This window comes from Equus asinus, chromosome 24 (assembly GCF_041296235.1).
Source record: "Equus asinus isolate D_3611 breed Donkey chromosome 24, EquAss-T2T_v2, whole genome shotgun sequence".
Lineage (NCBI taxonomy): Eukaryota > Metazoa > Chordata > Mammalia > Perissodactyla > Equidae > Equus > Equus asinus.
In genome coordinates, this window is record NC_091813.1 from 43,701,131 (window position 1) to 43,718,729 (window position 17,599).

General features: G+C 37.1%; 1 protein-coding gene across 1 annotated transcript in view; it reads right to left on the bottom strand.

Moving 5' to 3' along the window:
* Positions 1-2,488: 2,488 nt before the first annotated feature.
* SEC63 (SEC63 homolog, protein translocation regulator) overlaps positions 2,489-17,599 on the bottom strand; it is a 68,734-nt gene continuing 53,623 nt past the window's right edge. The window contains exons 17-21 of the mRNA XM_014868356.3: positions 14,217-14,375; positions 12,402-12,503; positions 8,650-8,748; positions 4,529-4,633; positions 2,489-3,589 (exon numbers count right to left, since the gene is read on the bottom strand). Coding sequence (XP_014723842.1) covers positions 3,446-3,589; positions 4,529-4,633; positions 8,650-8,748; positions 12,402-12,503; positions 14,217-14,375 — 609 coding nt within the window. The 3' untranslated portion in view covers positions 2,489-3,445. The remainder of the gene's footprint in view (positions 3,590-4,528; positions 4,634-8,649; positions 8,749-12,401; positions 12,504-14,216; positions 14,376-17,599) is intronic.

Here is a 17,599-nt window from a genome sequence, read left to right on the forward strand (position 1 = left end):
AATGATTGCTATATTTGGAGTTTTAGGTCAGGTTACAGAAAAATGTACAAGATCACAGCTTTTAAGTTTTGCAAAACAGCCCTAGCATCAAGTTTAAATGTGTGAAGATGCTTGATGCTAATTAAGACATATTTGGACTAATCACTACACAGCTGGTAAAATGTCACATTATGGTTCACTGATAGCTGTTTCACTTTAAGGCAGACTAAACAGGGGATTTCATGGAGTAAGGATATTTGGGGATAAAAATGCTTTAAAGAAACACTTAAAAATAAAGAATGAGAACTTGCCTATTTTTTTAAAAAGCCAACAAAGAGCTAGCACCTAAAAAAAATTCCTCTGCCTACAGTGGACTTAAAAAAAAAAAAGAAACACTCCAAACAATGGCCACCAGCCAATGAAAATGGATTAAAATGGATTGCCATACATCTGCCTGCCCTAATACCAGTGAATCTTTAAGAACATAGATTCTTTGATTTTTATAGCCCCAGGATCCAATCATAGACCCAGGCACACAGAAACTCAGTAAATATGTGATGAATGATAAACAACCCCTCAAAAAATATGTAAAGTGTCAAATAACATTTGAAATAAGAATTGTCGCTAAAGAACACTCCAGTTTCTGGTTTTGATTGACTGACCCAAATGACTGCATGAACGTTGTGGTCAAAAATAATCTGCTCAGAGAGCCTCATTACATTCCTCAGCGTGCTCCCTCCACTTCTCCACATCAGTCCTTTGGCTTCCAGTCCCCCTGCTTCCACCCAGGGCCCGTGCTTCCCACCACAGTGGAACAGTACAGCCAGCCAGCCTGTCCTTCTCCACCACTCAGTGCAAGCGGGGAGAAACAGAACAGAGCATCGTTCTTTACAATCCTCAGAGAGAACCCTTATTCAATGTGACCCTTTATTTTTTAAAAATATTCATGAAAATTTAAAAAAATTTTAAAAAGGACAGGAACATCTGACTTTGAGATTGAGATATGCACATGGAAAACCCCGTGGGGCCTCAATCAAGTTCTGTAACACTAAAATTTCTAACTGCTAGGCTTTCCATTGTGGTCTCCTCATGGAAGAGTATCTTTCGTTTTAGGTACTTCACCAATTGAGAGAGAGAAAAATACTGCACAATTTAAGTAACAATTTCATAATCAGTTTTACTCTGTATACAACCCACTGAATATTTTCATCTATTCTGGTGACAAAAATGTCACTGTTTCTTGATAGGAACCAAACTGCAAATATGCTCAGTTTCCATTAGATTAAGTGCAAACCAGGTTAAATTAGTTGTTAAATCCCAATCAAGACAAAGGAAGGAGGGATGCAGACCTCAGAGACTCGCAGGAGAGACGAGAATCATAAACCGAAGGCTCAGATCTTCCACCACATGGAGTCTACCTGAGGACTCATCAGAGGAAAATGTGTTATTTGGTGGGGCGAGTACATGGACGTCACACAAAGGGCAAAGGAAACAGACGAGCGGGGTTTTCTAATGTCAAGGTGATAGTGTTTTTTTTAAGCACTGTGGTGAGTTAGTGAGTTGTGAAATCCTCTCCAAAGTCTTAAAAGCAGAAAGAAGCCAGTTGTTTCAATGAACTTATAAAGCCTCTCTAAGACAAAATAGCCACTAGGATAGAAATATTTTTCTTAAAAAGTATCCTTCAAGAAAACCGGGACATGTACATCCTACACATTGTTTCGTTTGCTCACTTTCCTTGCCTTCATGTCACATGGGGTTTTCTCTGACCTCTGCTTTCACTGGATGCCGGAGGCTGGCTCCCTCCCTTCCACCACACACAGGTGACAGCAGCTGCCTCACCTGACACTGGAGCTTCCCACCAAAACCTGGCTTGAGACCCATCCTCTATTTGTAAAACAAAACACATCACTGGCACTCCTGCTTGCCAAGGAAGGGTCTCACTAACACCTTTAAAAAGAAAAACAGGTGACCAAGGTTCCAATGAAAAAGCTGCTTTTGACCATATTATGGAAAATATTACATCCTAAATTTAGAACCAAAAAAATTCATGTTTTTGGTAATTTTCAAATTTTATTTCCAACTACTGCAGGAATAAAATACTAGTTGTGATTCTGCATGGAAAGTGGCAACCTTTTAAGTAAACAAGGTCACAGGTTAGTATTCCAACAGTACTTTGGCCTATGAAGATTTTGGTAGGAGAGGATTATTACAATCAGTCCTATATTACAGACTTATGCTTCCCCCATATCTAGTAATAAAAATACTCATCTTACCTCTGTGATTCATCATGGATACATTTCTCTTCTTTATAAGCACTATCCTTCCGGGTTGCACTGTGTGAGGGGGAAGTTCCTCCCATTCATGGGTTTTTTGATAGTATACAGAAATGGCAGTCACTTCAGCAATAATGTATATAATAGTATTAAATTTTTAGTTGAAAAGTAAAAGAATGAAATTATCCTATTATATCCTTTCTCTGGGAGTAAAAAGAGAGACACCATCACAAATGTAAAATGAGTCAAACTTCTATTTTATTGACAGGAGTCCAAAATGAATACAAAAAAATGCCTCCTTTGCATGTTATATATTTTTTTCCTTAAAAGGCTTCTGATAGAGTCAGGTAGATTAAAAGCTAAGAACGTATTTCAGCTTTTATAGTGAACCTTTTAAAAAAGGTTTAATAACATAAGTCACCAACATTAGAGAACATATGGTCCCACAATCATTTTTAGACCTACAGCTTATAAAAAGAATTAGATCCTGCATTGATCTGCTAAAATAGAGGCTTAAAAATGTTTTAAGCCATTAAAAGCCATTTTTATAATCTGTGTGATAATTCTGGGTAATTAAGAAAAGGAAAATCCCAAAATGTAGCCCTCTATATTATGTGGAATGTGAAAGAACGCCAACTTATGACCAAGATAGGTAAAAATAAAAGGTTTGTTTAAAGCTATGAATGGAGCTGTTATAAATAGTCTTGTGTCACTGCAAAATGTCAATGAATGAATGACAGATCTTATCCAGAGAGAAACACTTGAGCAGATGTTACTTAAAACATATTTGTGGTGTTTATCATACTTTAATGTTTACTAAAACTAAAGCTAAACAAAGAAAACTTGCTCATTTAAGGTTGCTTTTCATGTACCTTTACTTTTACTGGGACCATAAACTGATCAGATAATACATAGCCCACACTTCTGGACAGTTGTAACAAAGGGTTTATTATCATTTGCAGATGAAATAAATGCACCATCCCATTCTTGAAAGGCTTTAACAAGCCTTAAGCATCTTCCGGACTGTACCAAGGCACCACCACTGCCTAGTTACATTAATGCACCCATTTCTAGTAAGGAACTAACACCTCCCGTCAACATCGGTTCTGCACTGTTTCTGGTTTATTATACACTTCCTAAACAGCAAAAATTTGCAAATATGTGCAAATACTGTGGTCCATTCATAGTACTGCTTAGTCATCATCTTCCTCCTCTTCTTCCTCTTCCTCAAAGCTGTCCTCAAAGCCCTCGCTGTCCTCCTGGTCCTCATCCCCCTCGACTGCTGTATCCCACTGCGGGTGATTTTCGGGCACAGGCTTGGCCTCATGAACCTCCAACTATAAAGAAGAATTAAATGTAGACATCAGAAATTTTTGGAGGAACAACGAAAGAAATACCTGATAAACAGATTTTACAATGGTAACTCTAAATTTAACACATTCATTTAGAATTGACATTCACAACAGAAATAAAAGGTAAATCTACTAACATGTAAATTTAGTTATATTTCTAATACAGTTTGATATTTTGATTTTACAGTAAGTTATACTATTTATTCTGTGGCATGTAAGATTAATAATTGTGATTGTTGAGTAAGAACACTGAGTAATGTCTTAACAAGTCTGCAGCTGAAAAACTAAAGTGTGACTTTCAAAGAAGTACTTTGCAGCCTCCAGATTCATAAAGTAAAATTCTATAGCCAATGGGAAAAAAATAATGGCACCCTTGTGGGAAAAAAGGTGCGCCTTACTGTCTCCCTTTATTTTGGGACTCCAATACACAGTGCAACAATACTTTAGCACAATCTCACTAATAGAATAGAATGCCTTTTATAAAAACCTCAAGTGAAATGGTAAACACTGATGGGAGTGTGCTTCAAATGATACTTATACAAAATGTACACTCTAAAATGATAAAAAAAGAAATGTTTCAGAACTTAATAAACACTCATTTGAATCATGGGAAAACATACGTGCTTTTCTAAAGAAAACAGAACCCATTTGTGAGGCCCCGTAGAGTTATAGTATATTATAGCACATTAAAACGTATCACTTAAGTAATTTATAGTCAAGGTTCTAAATTGTTACACTCCTTTAATTCAACAACTTAAGTTTATTATTGAAAAAGCAGTCCATCAAGTGTATCATATATAAAGTATGAGATGACCTCTTTTCCCCTCTATTATTCTACATTTCTAAACTAGAAATGCTTCCTCGGTATATTTAAGCACTTATTCAAATAGACAACTATATTTACTGAAGAGTCACTACTCTTACCTTCAATGGTTTAATCTGATCCAAGCCCATATAGGAGTCTGATCTCAGAAACACTGTATACTGATAATTTCCGGGCTTGCCTGGTGCAGGAAACTTCAGTTCTACCTAGAAGATAAAATCAGCACTTAACATCTGTATTTTGAGGAGTGGAAGAAACAAAAGCCCACTCCCCAAATTCCTAGACCAGACTATTTAATAGCTAGGAATTTACTCAGATGACACAGGAAGTCCTAACAAACGTTACAAGAGTTCTACCAATAGTAACAAATACATATATGACGTGTATGTCGTATATTATATATACTATACAAAAAAGAAACCAAATCAGGCAGAACTGATGGGATTAATTTGTAGCTCCACAATTCAAGAAAGCATAATCAAAGCAAGCAAGTTCTGTGTTGACCACCACCTTGACAACTTGAAGAAATGAAGTAGAGTATAAAAGTAAAATAAATGAAATGCTGGAATTGATAAAATAGACTTCACCAGACAGGAGATAATTCTTGCCAATTTTCTTATTTCTAGGATAAATGCTGTGAGATAATAGAAAATATATATATCGGTCTCTGCCCCCAGCTCCTGGCACACAGTTCCTCAAACTCCTGTAATTTCCCAAGTGATAAGAGCATGAGGAGCATCTTTGGTTCTAATGTTTGGTCTCTGACCACTGGTTCCTGATGCCGAGCTTGTAAATCCCTTGGAATTTCATGGGTGATAGAAATGCGCTTTGTTCTAATGAGGAGACTCTCAGTGGGCTCCTAAATGAGGGCTGCTCACCAGAAAGACCAAGCCTTGATCAGAAGCTTGGTACTTTCAGCCCTACCCCTCATTCTCAGGAGAGCAGCTAAAAATTGAGTCAAGGATCAATCATGTCTACATGACAAAGCCGCTACAAACACCCACAAAGTAAGGGTTAGGGGAGCTTCTTGAGTTAGTGAACACATGGAGGTGCTACGAGAGTGGAATGCTCAGAAAGAGCATGGAAGCTCCATGCCCCCTCCTACATGCCCTATATCTCTCTTCCATCTCTAAGTTCATCTATACCCTGTATCATATTCTTGACAATAAACCAGTCAACATGTCTCCCTCAGTTCTGTGAGCCATTCTAGCAAACTGTCAAACCCAAGGAGCGGGTCAAAGAAACCCCCCATTTATAGCCAGTTGGTCAGAAGTATAGGTGACAACCTGGGACTTGCAATTGGCCTCTGAAGTGGGAGGAGCGGGGGGTGGGAGTCTTGTGGGACTGAGCCCTTAACCTGTGGGATCTGACACTATCTCCAAGTAGACAGTGTCAGCATTAAGTTAAACTGTAGAACACTCAGCTGGTGTCACAGAGAATTGCTTCGAGTGGGGAAAACCCCACACTTCTCATGCCAGAAGTGTTGTGAGAATGGTAGTTGTATGAGAGCAAAGGAGAAACACAGAAGTATTTCCTTTACAAATGTCCAAAGCCTTAAAAGGTCAAGAAGATATTTTATTTCCTATCAAATCATAAACTTCAAATACAAATTACACACTCTTAGAAATTCCAACTCCATTTGGACAAAGAAAGAATTTTTAAGAAGGTATCTTGGATGTTCTGCCTTCCAATCTCCAAAATCCAGATTTTATAAGCAAGATTATATATTAAAAGATGTCATTAAAACAAGAACACCAGAGAAAAATCATGGGAGAATCTTTTTTTTTAAATTAATTTCAGTTTGGCAACAAACATTTGCAACAAATATCACAAAGGGCTTATTTCATAATATTAAAAAAAGAAATTGCCAAAACCAGTTTAAAAGACCAATAACCCAACTAAAATGAACAATGGTCACAAACAGACACAAAAATAGAAAAGATTCAAACACACTGAAAGATGTTCCGTTTCACTCTTAAGAGAAAAATAAAATTAAAAATACACTGAATACAACTAGCATAGTAAAAACTGATTCAGGCAAGAATCATCAATGTATGCTAAAATGAGCGGGTAAAAGAATCCTGTTCTTTGAGAACAGGATAGTCACACAGGACCCAAGTTACCACCCCAGAGATTAGAGGGAAAAATACCTTTTACAATGAGAAAAGCCTTAACCAAATGATCAACCATAAAATCACCAATGTGGGGCAAACTGATATAATGTGCCCCTGATGTGACCCACTCGAGAAGATTACATCACCTATGCAGTATTTTTGCCAAAAATATTTAAAATGAATATAATCACGAGTAACCAATGAGACAAATTCAAATTAAGGGATATTCTACAAAATACCTTGCTTGGACTTTTCAAAAGTGTCAATGGCATGAAAAATTTAAAAAGAGAAAGGCCAAGGAAGTGTTCTAGAATAAAGAGGAATGACAACAAAATGCAACACACGATCCTTGATTGTATTCTGGCTGTAACTGACATCAGTGGAATACCGGAGGAAATTTGAATATTATACTCAGGAAATCTTATACCATATCAATATTAAATTTCCTGAATATAATAATTATTTTGAGCTTATATAGAAGGTCTTTGTTCTTAGGAGATACATGTTCAAATATTTAGGGATATAATGTCATGATGTCTACAAGTACCTCAAGTGGATGGGGGGGAATATACATATTTGTGTAAGTATTTTGTGTGTACACACACAGAGAAAGATATAAAACATACGGCAAAATGTTAATATATGGTGCAGATGAAGGGTCTATGGGGGGCTCATGATACTGTGCCTGCAACATTTTTATAGGTTTGGAACTTTTTAAAATAAAAGATCAGAGGGAAAAAATAACACTGAGATGCCATTTTTCACCTTTCTGATTAGCAATGACATTCAAAATGTCTGACACACTGAGAGGCAATGGGCACACTTAAACATTCCTTCTCCCTAGGGAGAAACAAATATCCAGCAGTATCTATCAAAATTACCAATGTACAGGGCCTCTAATTCATTAATTCTACCTCTATGAATTTATCCTATAGATGTTTGCACAAGTGCAAAATGACATATGAGGTTATTCACTGCAGCAAAAGACAAGAAACAACTTATAAGTCCATTTAAATAGCAGAGTGCTAAATAAACATCCACACAAAAGAATATCATGCAGCTGTAAAAATGAGGAAGCTTTTTCTGTACTAACATGGAACAAATTCCAAGTTATGTCACAGAGAGAAAAACTAAGGTGCAGAACATGGTGTATGCTACTTTTTGCATAAAACTGAGGAAAATACACATGGGCATTTGCTTGAATTTACATGTACCACCGCATGAAGGATACACACAAAGCTGGTAAAGGAAGGGGAATGAGTGACTGAAAGAGACACGAGATGTTTCAATGTGTGCACTTCTCCATATCTTCTGAAATATTAACTAGGTGAATGTATTATCTACTCAAAAATAGATAAAATTTTAATTAAAAAATAGAAATAAAATTGCTCTGCCAAACAAATATGCTTAAGTTGGCACTAAGTGTGAAACAGACAACAATAAACTACTTCATACATTTACTACTTGGTTACAAAGGGGGAAAAAGGAACTTTTTGGATTAAAAAATCAACATCATGGAACTATCTTGAAATTCAGAAGCCTTGCTCTTGTCCACCAAGTCCAGGCAGACAGAACCTTCTTCCTAGAAAAGTAACAAAGAATTAAGAAGAAAACAGGAGTTCCCAAGGGTGAAACACGCCCATCACAATGTACAGGAGTGATGTCATTAACAGTGAACAACGCTATGGAATCAAAAACTCCACTCTAGAAATCTAATTGCTAGTTCTTAACATTTTTTTAAGACAAAAGGTATTTACCTTGGCACTATCCAATGAGGATAAAAATCACAAATTTTTATAAAACATAATTAAATTCTGGAGAGGAGAAGCATATATTCTTAGACACTAACAGTGAAGGCTCCCAAAAGTAAGTTGAGAATAAGTCTGTAAAAGACTGACCAAGCTGCCTACCTTTAATAATTCAATGCTTTATAAATTTCTGAGCTTCCCCCAAAAGACATTAGAGAACAGTTACAAAATGTGTCGTAACAAATAAAATGCAATAAGCCAAATACAATAAACTGATTTCTAAAAAGGATTTTATGAAGCAGTATGATGACAAGAGGCTGTCTATTTGTAAAAACTGAAACAATGTTGTTGGATAACTACCTCTTCCGTATCTTTTAGTGTACACACATGGTATGGCATAGATATTAATGTCTGTTCCTTCCTATCTGCAATATAAAGCCACCACCATTCTTGTTTTTCCTGCAAAGAAAAAAAGGAAGAGCATAAATAATCAGAAATAACTAGAGAAATACACAGTTTTGCCTTGTCTCATTTTAGAGGCGCTGTCCTTATTTTCTTCATTGTTGTATCCCCAGCAGAGACACAATGCCTGGTACAAAACAGATGTTCAATAAGTATTTGGTGAATGAATAAACTACTCTTAACCATTTGTAGATCTTCTCTCCAAAAGAATTCTGTATGTAATTTCAGGGTTTCAAATGGCCCCTTAAACCTTACTGATGGGCCTCTGCATTAAAAACCTCTGATTCAGGGCCGGCCCGGGGCGGGGGAAGCGCTTAAGTGCACTCAATCTGCTTTGGCGCCCTGGGGTTCGCCAGTTCAGGTCCCAGGTGCGGACATGGCACCGCTTGGCACGCCATCCTGTAGTAGGCATCCCACATATAAAGTAGAGGAAGATGGGCACAGATGTTAGCTCAGGGCCAGTTTTCCTCAGCAAAAAGAGGAGGACTGGCAGCAGTTAGCTCAGGGCTAATCTTCTCCCTCCCCTCAAAAAACCTCTAATTAACTTTAAATGACAAAAGATATTCTAAAAAAGAAACAGCGTAAACTATTACAATAACATCTAGCAAATCTTAAGCAATCTTAGCTAGTAATAAGCAAAAGCCGAAAAGTAGGAGTGGAAGGGACATGGGAAACCAAATCAGAAATCAATACATTAAAACACATTACTCATAAGAGAGCATCTCAGATTCTAAGAGCCTGTTTATACCTTTCACTGCACATGATTTTAATAAGCTCAGCATTTTTAGTTGTACTTCATAAAAGATTAGGAACAGAAAAAAAAAGAGCTGGGTAAAGAAACTGCCACCAGAATGTACAATGACAGCAGGAAGAACTAACAGGAGAAAGAAAACTATTTAAAAAACATTCAGAAGACCAAGCAGTCTGGAAGCAGCAACCTCAGTGTGCTCGGCGGCCATCGCTGTACGTATTTCAGGCCATGTCTGTAACTGTTTAGTCATCTGCTTAGGATGCGCTGTTTCAGAACTGGGTAGGGAAGATATCTTCCTAAAATGGCTTCAGGAAAAACGTTTTGGGGCTAAAAATAAATTCTAGAATATTCTAAATATTCGCTTAACCAAAACAACACTAGACTATTCTAAAATCCTTATTATCAAAAAGAAGATTAGAAAATAACTTTTTACTGAAACCAGTTTCGTAGGGAAAACGTGTTTTTAAGCCAAAATCACTTGCACTTTCTATTTTATTTTAGCCATAAGACATTAAAATTTGGTTTATTATCTTTCTAATAATGCTACACTAAGTTCAATTAAAAGCTCTTTTATTTAAATGCCTTAAACTACAATGCACTCCAACATTAATAAACAGAATAAATAAATCCCCAGCATGTGATTCACCCAACTTCTGCTTAACCCAAGGGTTGGGACTCCACAATAGGTACATGTGTATACTGATGCTTGTCTACATGTGTTTTGCACACACAAAGTGGGTGAGAACATAATGAAGTCAAAGGGGAGTATTAACACCCGCACTCTGTGGGCCATGGAGCCTCTCCTGCAACTACTCAACTCCGCCCCTGCAGCACAAAGAGAGTGAGCGTGGCTGTGTTCCAACAGAACTTCATTCACAAGAGCTTGCAGGGCGGCACACTTGTCTGCAGGCTGCAGTTTGCTGATGCCTGTTTTAAAGCCACACAGACCTGGATTAGTTCACTTCTCTAAACCTCGCTTTTCTTCTCTGTTAAATGATGAGTGCCTATCTCAGGCTGTGTTGTAAAGACAAAATGAGATAATATAAGTAAAACATACATTAGAATGCCTAGCACAGAGAGTGCAATAACTGGTTGTTATGATTATTAACAAAATGAGGTAAACACCTCTACTGTTTAAGTGGTTCTGACATTTTACTGTATGTAATATACATGTGTGTAACTTAAGCAGCACAGGGATATGTTCAAGGAAGTGCATTCCATCTTTACTTTTCCACTTGGAGAATGCCTTTCCCTCCCTTCTCCCAGGCTATCTGAAATCAAGAATATTTATTGAGAAGCTAGTTAATATCAATCCATGGCATTACACCTGTGCCTAGACTCTGATGCACATGGTGAAAACGGAAAAGATGTTCTACCATGAGCTACTAGTACTTAAAAAAATTTTTTCATGTTGTCTGAGATTCCCAACCATTCTTAACATATTACATATAATAAATGAGTTTCAATAACATGTAAGTCAATTATTAACATAAAACTCCAATTTAAGTGGGTAGTGTGGTAGTTAGGGTACTTAGGTAGGTACATGGGAAGGTAGAAAGGTAGATGTTAGGAAAATCCTAAATAAATTTTATCTGATAAGTGGTACTTTGAGATGTTTACTATGCAGATGCAGATTAAATCAGAAAAAGGCATTTTCACTGCTAAAATATTCTGAGGGAGTGAATGAACGTCTTCCCTATTAACTAAGCATGGTCTAAAATGAAACTGCTACAAGGGCACAAATTATGCAGCTTAGAGCATCCCATGGCACTTTTAAAACCAATCAATGAGTGGAATTTATTCGCTTGATTTCAGGAGCCTTGGCATTGGCAGACCACCACTGCAATGGGCAAAATGCCCCTAACAGATGGGCTAGAGCTCAGGACATGCCAGAAGACCCGCGTGCACATTAAGATGGAATCCTAGGCTGACTTCTTTCCAAGTCAAAACAACAGCCTGTGCAGAACCACTCATTTATTATTAGGAAAGCCAAATTACTTAGGAATTTGCCTTCAGCAGCCCCCAGCAACTCTGGATTGACACTAGAGCATAAAGCAGATTTATACACGAAATCAAGTGCCAAACATGAGTGGTGAGCAGAAGGTTCTGCTGCAAAACTGTGAGGCAGTCTGTGAAACATCTTCCCTGAACTAAGAGGCAACCAGTTCTTGACCTCCAGCCACAGACAAATTCATCCACAAAAGCAAAATGTCAAGCAAATCCAAAATTCATGTGAAAGACAAACAACACAGCCGATCAAGATCAAAAGCTGAGCAGGCCACAAGCACAAAGTAAGGACGGACAAGGGAACAGACAGCACTGCAATGACCTGTCCTGAGTATGGGGCTCAGCCACACTCAGCTCTTACTGAACTTAGCTGGTCCCATCACCAGGGGCTTGCTTATTCCCATGGACTGGGCAATGACTGCGGCCAGAGCAAGACTAGTGGCTACAAGCGGCCAATATAGGACTCCCAGAGAAAATCCATGGGGAAAGTTTAAGAACTTTTTCATCCTATTTAAAACTTGATAGAAGTGAGAGATTCACAACTGCCATGTAGTCACAGGCAGTCTGTGTAAGTTCCGTCTGAATTAAGACTGCCTGAACTGCTAACGAGAAACCATCACCAAGCACGAGCCTCAGTACTCTGGGCACAGAAAAGACAGAAGCACAGGAAACCACAGAAATAGTTAAAAAGTTAACAATCCTCCTTTTAAGCAACACATTCACTAAACATAATTCATGTTGAAATATATCCTTCAAAATGTGGGCTCATCAAGAACAGACCACATTTAGCACATCTGAGCCAGTACACACTATAGAAGGATAAAAGGCAACTGAGCAATATCTGAAGAGAAAGTGAATGGAATAAGGAAACACTAGGCTGTGTATAACTCACCTCAGGAAAGTAAAGACTATAAACAGGATGTGTTATCTTTGATTTGGTTTCCAGGAGAGCTCTCTCCTTTCGCTGTATACTTTGCTGTAATTCTTGCCACTCCTAGCAAAGTAAAAATTAAATATTCAGTTGAAATCAAGTATATTTTCGATCGTTCTGAGGAGTTTCCATCTTCTTCCGGTAATTATTTCTAGCAATGCTAACTACTACTACTGAGTTCAGTCCCACAAATCTAATCATTTTCCTGCTCAAAACATACAGTGCTTCTTTTCATAAATCAAATCTAAGTCCTTTAGCATGAGTTACACAGCTGTACACGATCTGACCTGGGCCCCTCTCTCCAGTCTCCTGTCACTGCTTTCTTCCTTGCACTTTTCATTCTAGTCATTTCAAACTATCAAGACTTCTCTGAATTCACCACGCTATTTCACTCCTCCTAATCCCTGTTTGGAAATCTTTTCCCCTTTCTCTACCTGGTAAACTCCTACTCATTCTTCTTCAGGAGCAGCTAAAGCCTAAGTGTGTGCTCCTGAGAACCACAAACTCCCTCCACCTCAGGACTGAGCTGATCCCTCCCTCCTTCATGCTATCACTGCATCTTTTGCAAAAGGTGCAGAATCTCTCTTGTACTATAATGTTTAGTTACAAGTCTGCCTTCCCTACTAACCTACTACCATTCAAGGGCAGAAACTGTTTCACGTTTGGTTTTGCATTCTTGTTACCTAACACACTGCTTGCAGTGTGACAGATAATAATTATTTGTTATTTGTATAATTATCTGTTGTATTCTTGAATGAACGTATTTTTGGTTATCTGAAGAAACTAGTCTGTCAAAACCCTGAGTCACCTCTACTAACTGTAATATACTCAGAAAGGAGTATGCGAACTCTTTTTCAAAGCAAGGCTAGGGAAACAATTTCTTTGATAGGTTTTAATTTCCTGGCAATCAATTTAATTCCTAAAGTACAAAAACAGTCAAGGGCCAGAAACTGCTAAAAACAGTCATCCTTATTTTGTTCTCACCACTCCCAAGGGCAGGTCCACGACTTCCTCATACCTTCATCCCATGCCCTTTACCTTCTCCTCTTTTTGGCCTCTGCCTTTGCCTCAGAGGCTATTCAGGGGACCTCTTTTTCTCTCCTAAACCACAAGAGTTACTTTCAGATCAATGGCCCAGCCAAAAAGAGCACAGCCATCCAGGAAACGGCTGACAGTCTACAGCTCACGTGCAGCGAGCCTCTAAGGACCACTATCTGTCCCCCAAACATTCTTTCCTACAGCTCCCCCTTAAATCACATGCAATTTAATGCTATGTCATGAGATTTCTTCTCTACTCTCTATCCCCTCACAATCTTAAGAAATTCCGTAGAGACCCCCCCTTTCCTTAGTGACTTATATACCTCTTAAAACAAGGTTGCATTCTGTAAATGTTGGCTTTTCCCTTAACAACCTCTCGACATTAGTCCACAGTAACGTTTCTTTCTCCTAAACATTCCCTGCAACTTGTGGGAGACCCACCAACTTTCCTTACTCATCTGCCCTGACACCAAACTGACTTCACCTCAGACCCAGGTCCTACTCCACCTACGAAGTGACAATTATAGAAAACAAGGACTTCCAATCCTTGTTGGAACCAATTTTTCTTTATAATTCTGACCACCACCCCTCAAAAATACTCTTACAAAGTAATGCAAGATTATAAAATATACTGGTATTGTTTAAGACAAGCAAACAAGCAAGTAAATGACAAAAAACAACAAAAACCAAAACTATCACCAGTGGTTAATTCCAGTTACTTAAACCTATACATCTTACTGCTTCATCGTCTTTGTTTTGTTTTTCATCTTGCTCTCTATCAGAGTCTCTGTCACTACCATCGTCTTTTTCACTTTGGGAGTCTCTGTTGGTTTCTTCTTCTTCAGAATCACTGCCTTTGTCAGAAACTTCTTCTTCATCTTCCTTTACTGCAGCTTCCTAAAAGGAAAAAGCAACCACAAAAGTTCTGAACATCTCAGTGAATATATCGTTCTGAGTTCCAGAAGCTAACTTATTGCTTTATAATTAATGTGGCTCAAGATTACAATTTCACTATTCATACAGAATTTTAGAGAATTATAAACATTCTTATTTATAAATACGTGGGAGTCACACTGAAGACTAACATTTGGTTTATCTGTCTGTTGTTAGTTGCTTCACTCTTCACAGTTTGTAAAATAAAAATATTTTATTTTTATTTGCCAAGTATAGTACCAAAATGGCTAAGCTACTCGTCTTCAAAAACATCAATTATACTATATATTTTTTTCGACGAGGGGAAATGGGGAGTTTATAGAAAAGTACTGCTTTGAGAATTTAATATTACCTTCTACAACTGACAGAGTAATAATGCAGTAAGGAAAGACAATATCCCAGACAAAATACTTACTAGTCCATTTTAAGAAGCAAGAAAAAGAACAGCAAATTAAATGTAAAGAGAGTTGAAGTAAATAATACAGACCAGAAATTAATTAAAGAGAAAGCAGCTATACAAAAGGGAAACCCAAACAAAACCAAAAGTTGGTTCTTTGAAAAGATTAATGAAACTGATAAATTTCATTAGGCAAGACTAACAGACGAAAAAAAGAGACAGAATACAAATTACCAATAAAAGGAATAAAAGAGACATAACTAGAGATCCAAAAGATGCTAAAATAAAGGGTATTATAAATAACTTTGTCAATAAACTTGATAACTCAGAGGAAATGGACAAATTTCTTGAAAAACACAATTTACTAAAATAGATATAAGAAAAAAAGTAGAATACGTTAAAGAAATGGACACCATAACTAAACCCTTTTTAAAAACTCCAAGCCCAGATGGATTCTCTAGATAATTCTTCCCAATACGAATGAAACAAATCCAATCTTACATAAACTCTTCCAGGAAAAAGAGGGCATTTCCTAACCTGTTTACTGAGGCCAGCATAAACCTGATACAAAACCTGACATTACAAGAAAGGAGAATGACAAGCCACTATTTTGTTGTAAATATAGATGCAGGAATCCTAAACAAAGTATTATTAAATCCAGATAAATATTTAAAAAAGAGCCTATGTTATGACCAAATGACATTTGTTCCAGGAATGCAGGACAGTTTGAAAATTTTAAATATATCAATACGATTCACCACATTAACAGAAAGGAGAAAAATTACACAATCACCTCAATAGATACAGAAAAAGCATTTAATAAAATTCAGTACCTGCTCATGATAAAAATTTTCAGCAAACTGAGAAGAGAAAGAAACACTTCCTTCACCTGATAAGGAATATCTACAAAAACCCTACAGCTAACATCATAGAAAGTAGTAAAATAACGTCTGCTTTCTCCCTGAGATCAACAAGAGGACAAGGGTGACCATCATCTTTACTGCTAATCAAAATTATACTTAAAGTTCTAGGCAGCACAGTAAGGTAGAAAGGAAGAAAGAGCCTAAATATTAAAAAGAAAAAAAGAAAAACAAAACTATCTTTATTCCCAAATGGTATGCTCTCGTACGTAGAAAATCTTTTCAAAAGATCTACAAATGGTTAGAATTATTGTCAATTCATCAAGACTCCTTGATATGCAGTCAATATTTAGAAAGCAACTATACTTTTATATACCAGCAATAACACTGAAGAATGGATTTTTTTAATGCTATTTGCAATAGCGCCAGAAAGCATCAAATACATAGGATTAAATACAATGAAAGATGTGTCATACCTCTGCCACTGGAAATTACAAAACACTGCTGAGAAAAATTAAGGAAGGTCCAAATTAATAAAGATAAACCATGGCTATGAATAAAAAGATTCAATATTGTTAACAAGTGAATTTCCCCCATGTTGAACCACAGATTCAATGCAGCACCAATCTAAATGCTGGCAGCTTTTTTTGGTGGAAATTGTCAAGCTTACTCTAAAAATTTAGCTGGAAATAGTCAAGACAATTTTGAAGAAGGAAAATAAGAGTTTGAGAACCTAAACTACCATATTTCAAGACTTAATGTAAAGCCACAATAGTTAAGACAGTGTGGTACTGGCACAAGGATAGACAGTCAATGGAACAAACGACAGAGTCCATAAACAGATGTGCACACACACAGTTAGGCACTTGTTTTACAACAAATCACCACTGCAACTCAGAAAGGAAAGGATGACCTCTTCAAAAAACAGTTCTAGAATAAGTGGTCTGCAATCTCTATCTCACACTATTCACAAAAATTCAAGATGTATCATCAAGCTAAACATAAGAAGTAAAATAACACTTCTAAAAGAAAACAAAAAATACCTCCATGTCCCTGTAACCTTGGGATAGGCAGACATATCTTAAACAGGACACAAAAGCGCTAATCATAAAAGACTGATGAAATAGACTTCATTAAAATTAAGAGCCATCAAAAGCAATCATTAAGAAAATAAAAAAGGACTCATATCCAGAATATAAAACGAATCCTACAAATCCACAGGAAGACAAACCACCAGTAGAAAAACAGGATATCCAAATGGCCAGTAAGCATATGAAAAGGTGCTCAGTATCATTAGCCATCATGTAAACACAAATAAAAACCACATACAGAGATACCACTTAGATCCATACAGATACACAGAGATCCACCACACAGGCTAAAATAAAAAAGACTGGTAAAACTGGTATTGGTAAGGATGTGGAACAACTGGACTCATATTTTGCTGATAGGAGCATAAAATGGTACAACTTTGGAAATTGGGCTCTTTCAGCAAGTTAAACATACACCTATTTTATGACCCAGCAACTCCACTGCTAGGTACATAGTACATACCCAAGAAAAATCAATGTCCACAAAATGACAAGTACAAGAATAAGCATAGCATCTTTATTCATAATAGGCAAAAACTAGGAACAACCCAAATTTCCACCAGCCACAGAACAGACAGATAAACTGTGGTGTATTTATACAATGGAATACCACATACACACACAAAAGAATGGACTGCTGCTATTCAAAGATGAATACAGATGAACGTCACGGAAATGTTGCTGAATGAAAGCAGTCAAAAATAATTCCACTTATAGGAAGTTTAAGAATAGGCAAAACTAATCTATGGTAATACCAGTCAGAATGGAGGGGAGCGTGTGGAGGTGGATGGAGGGGTGACTAACTGAAAAGGGACACAAGGAGCTTTCTAGGGTGCTAGT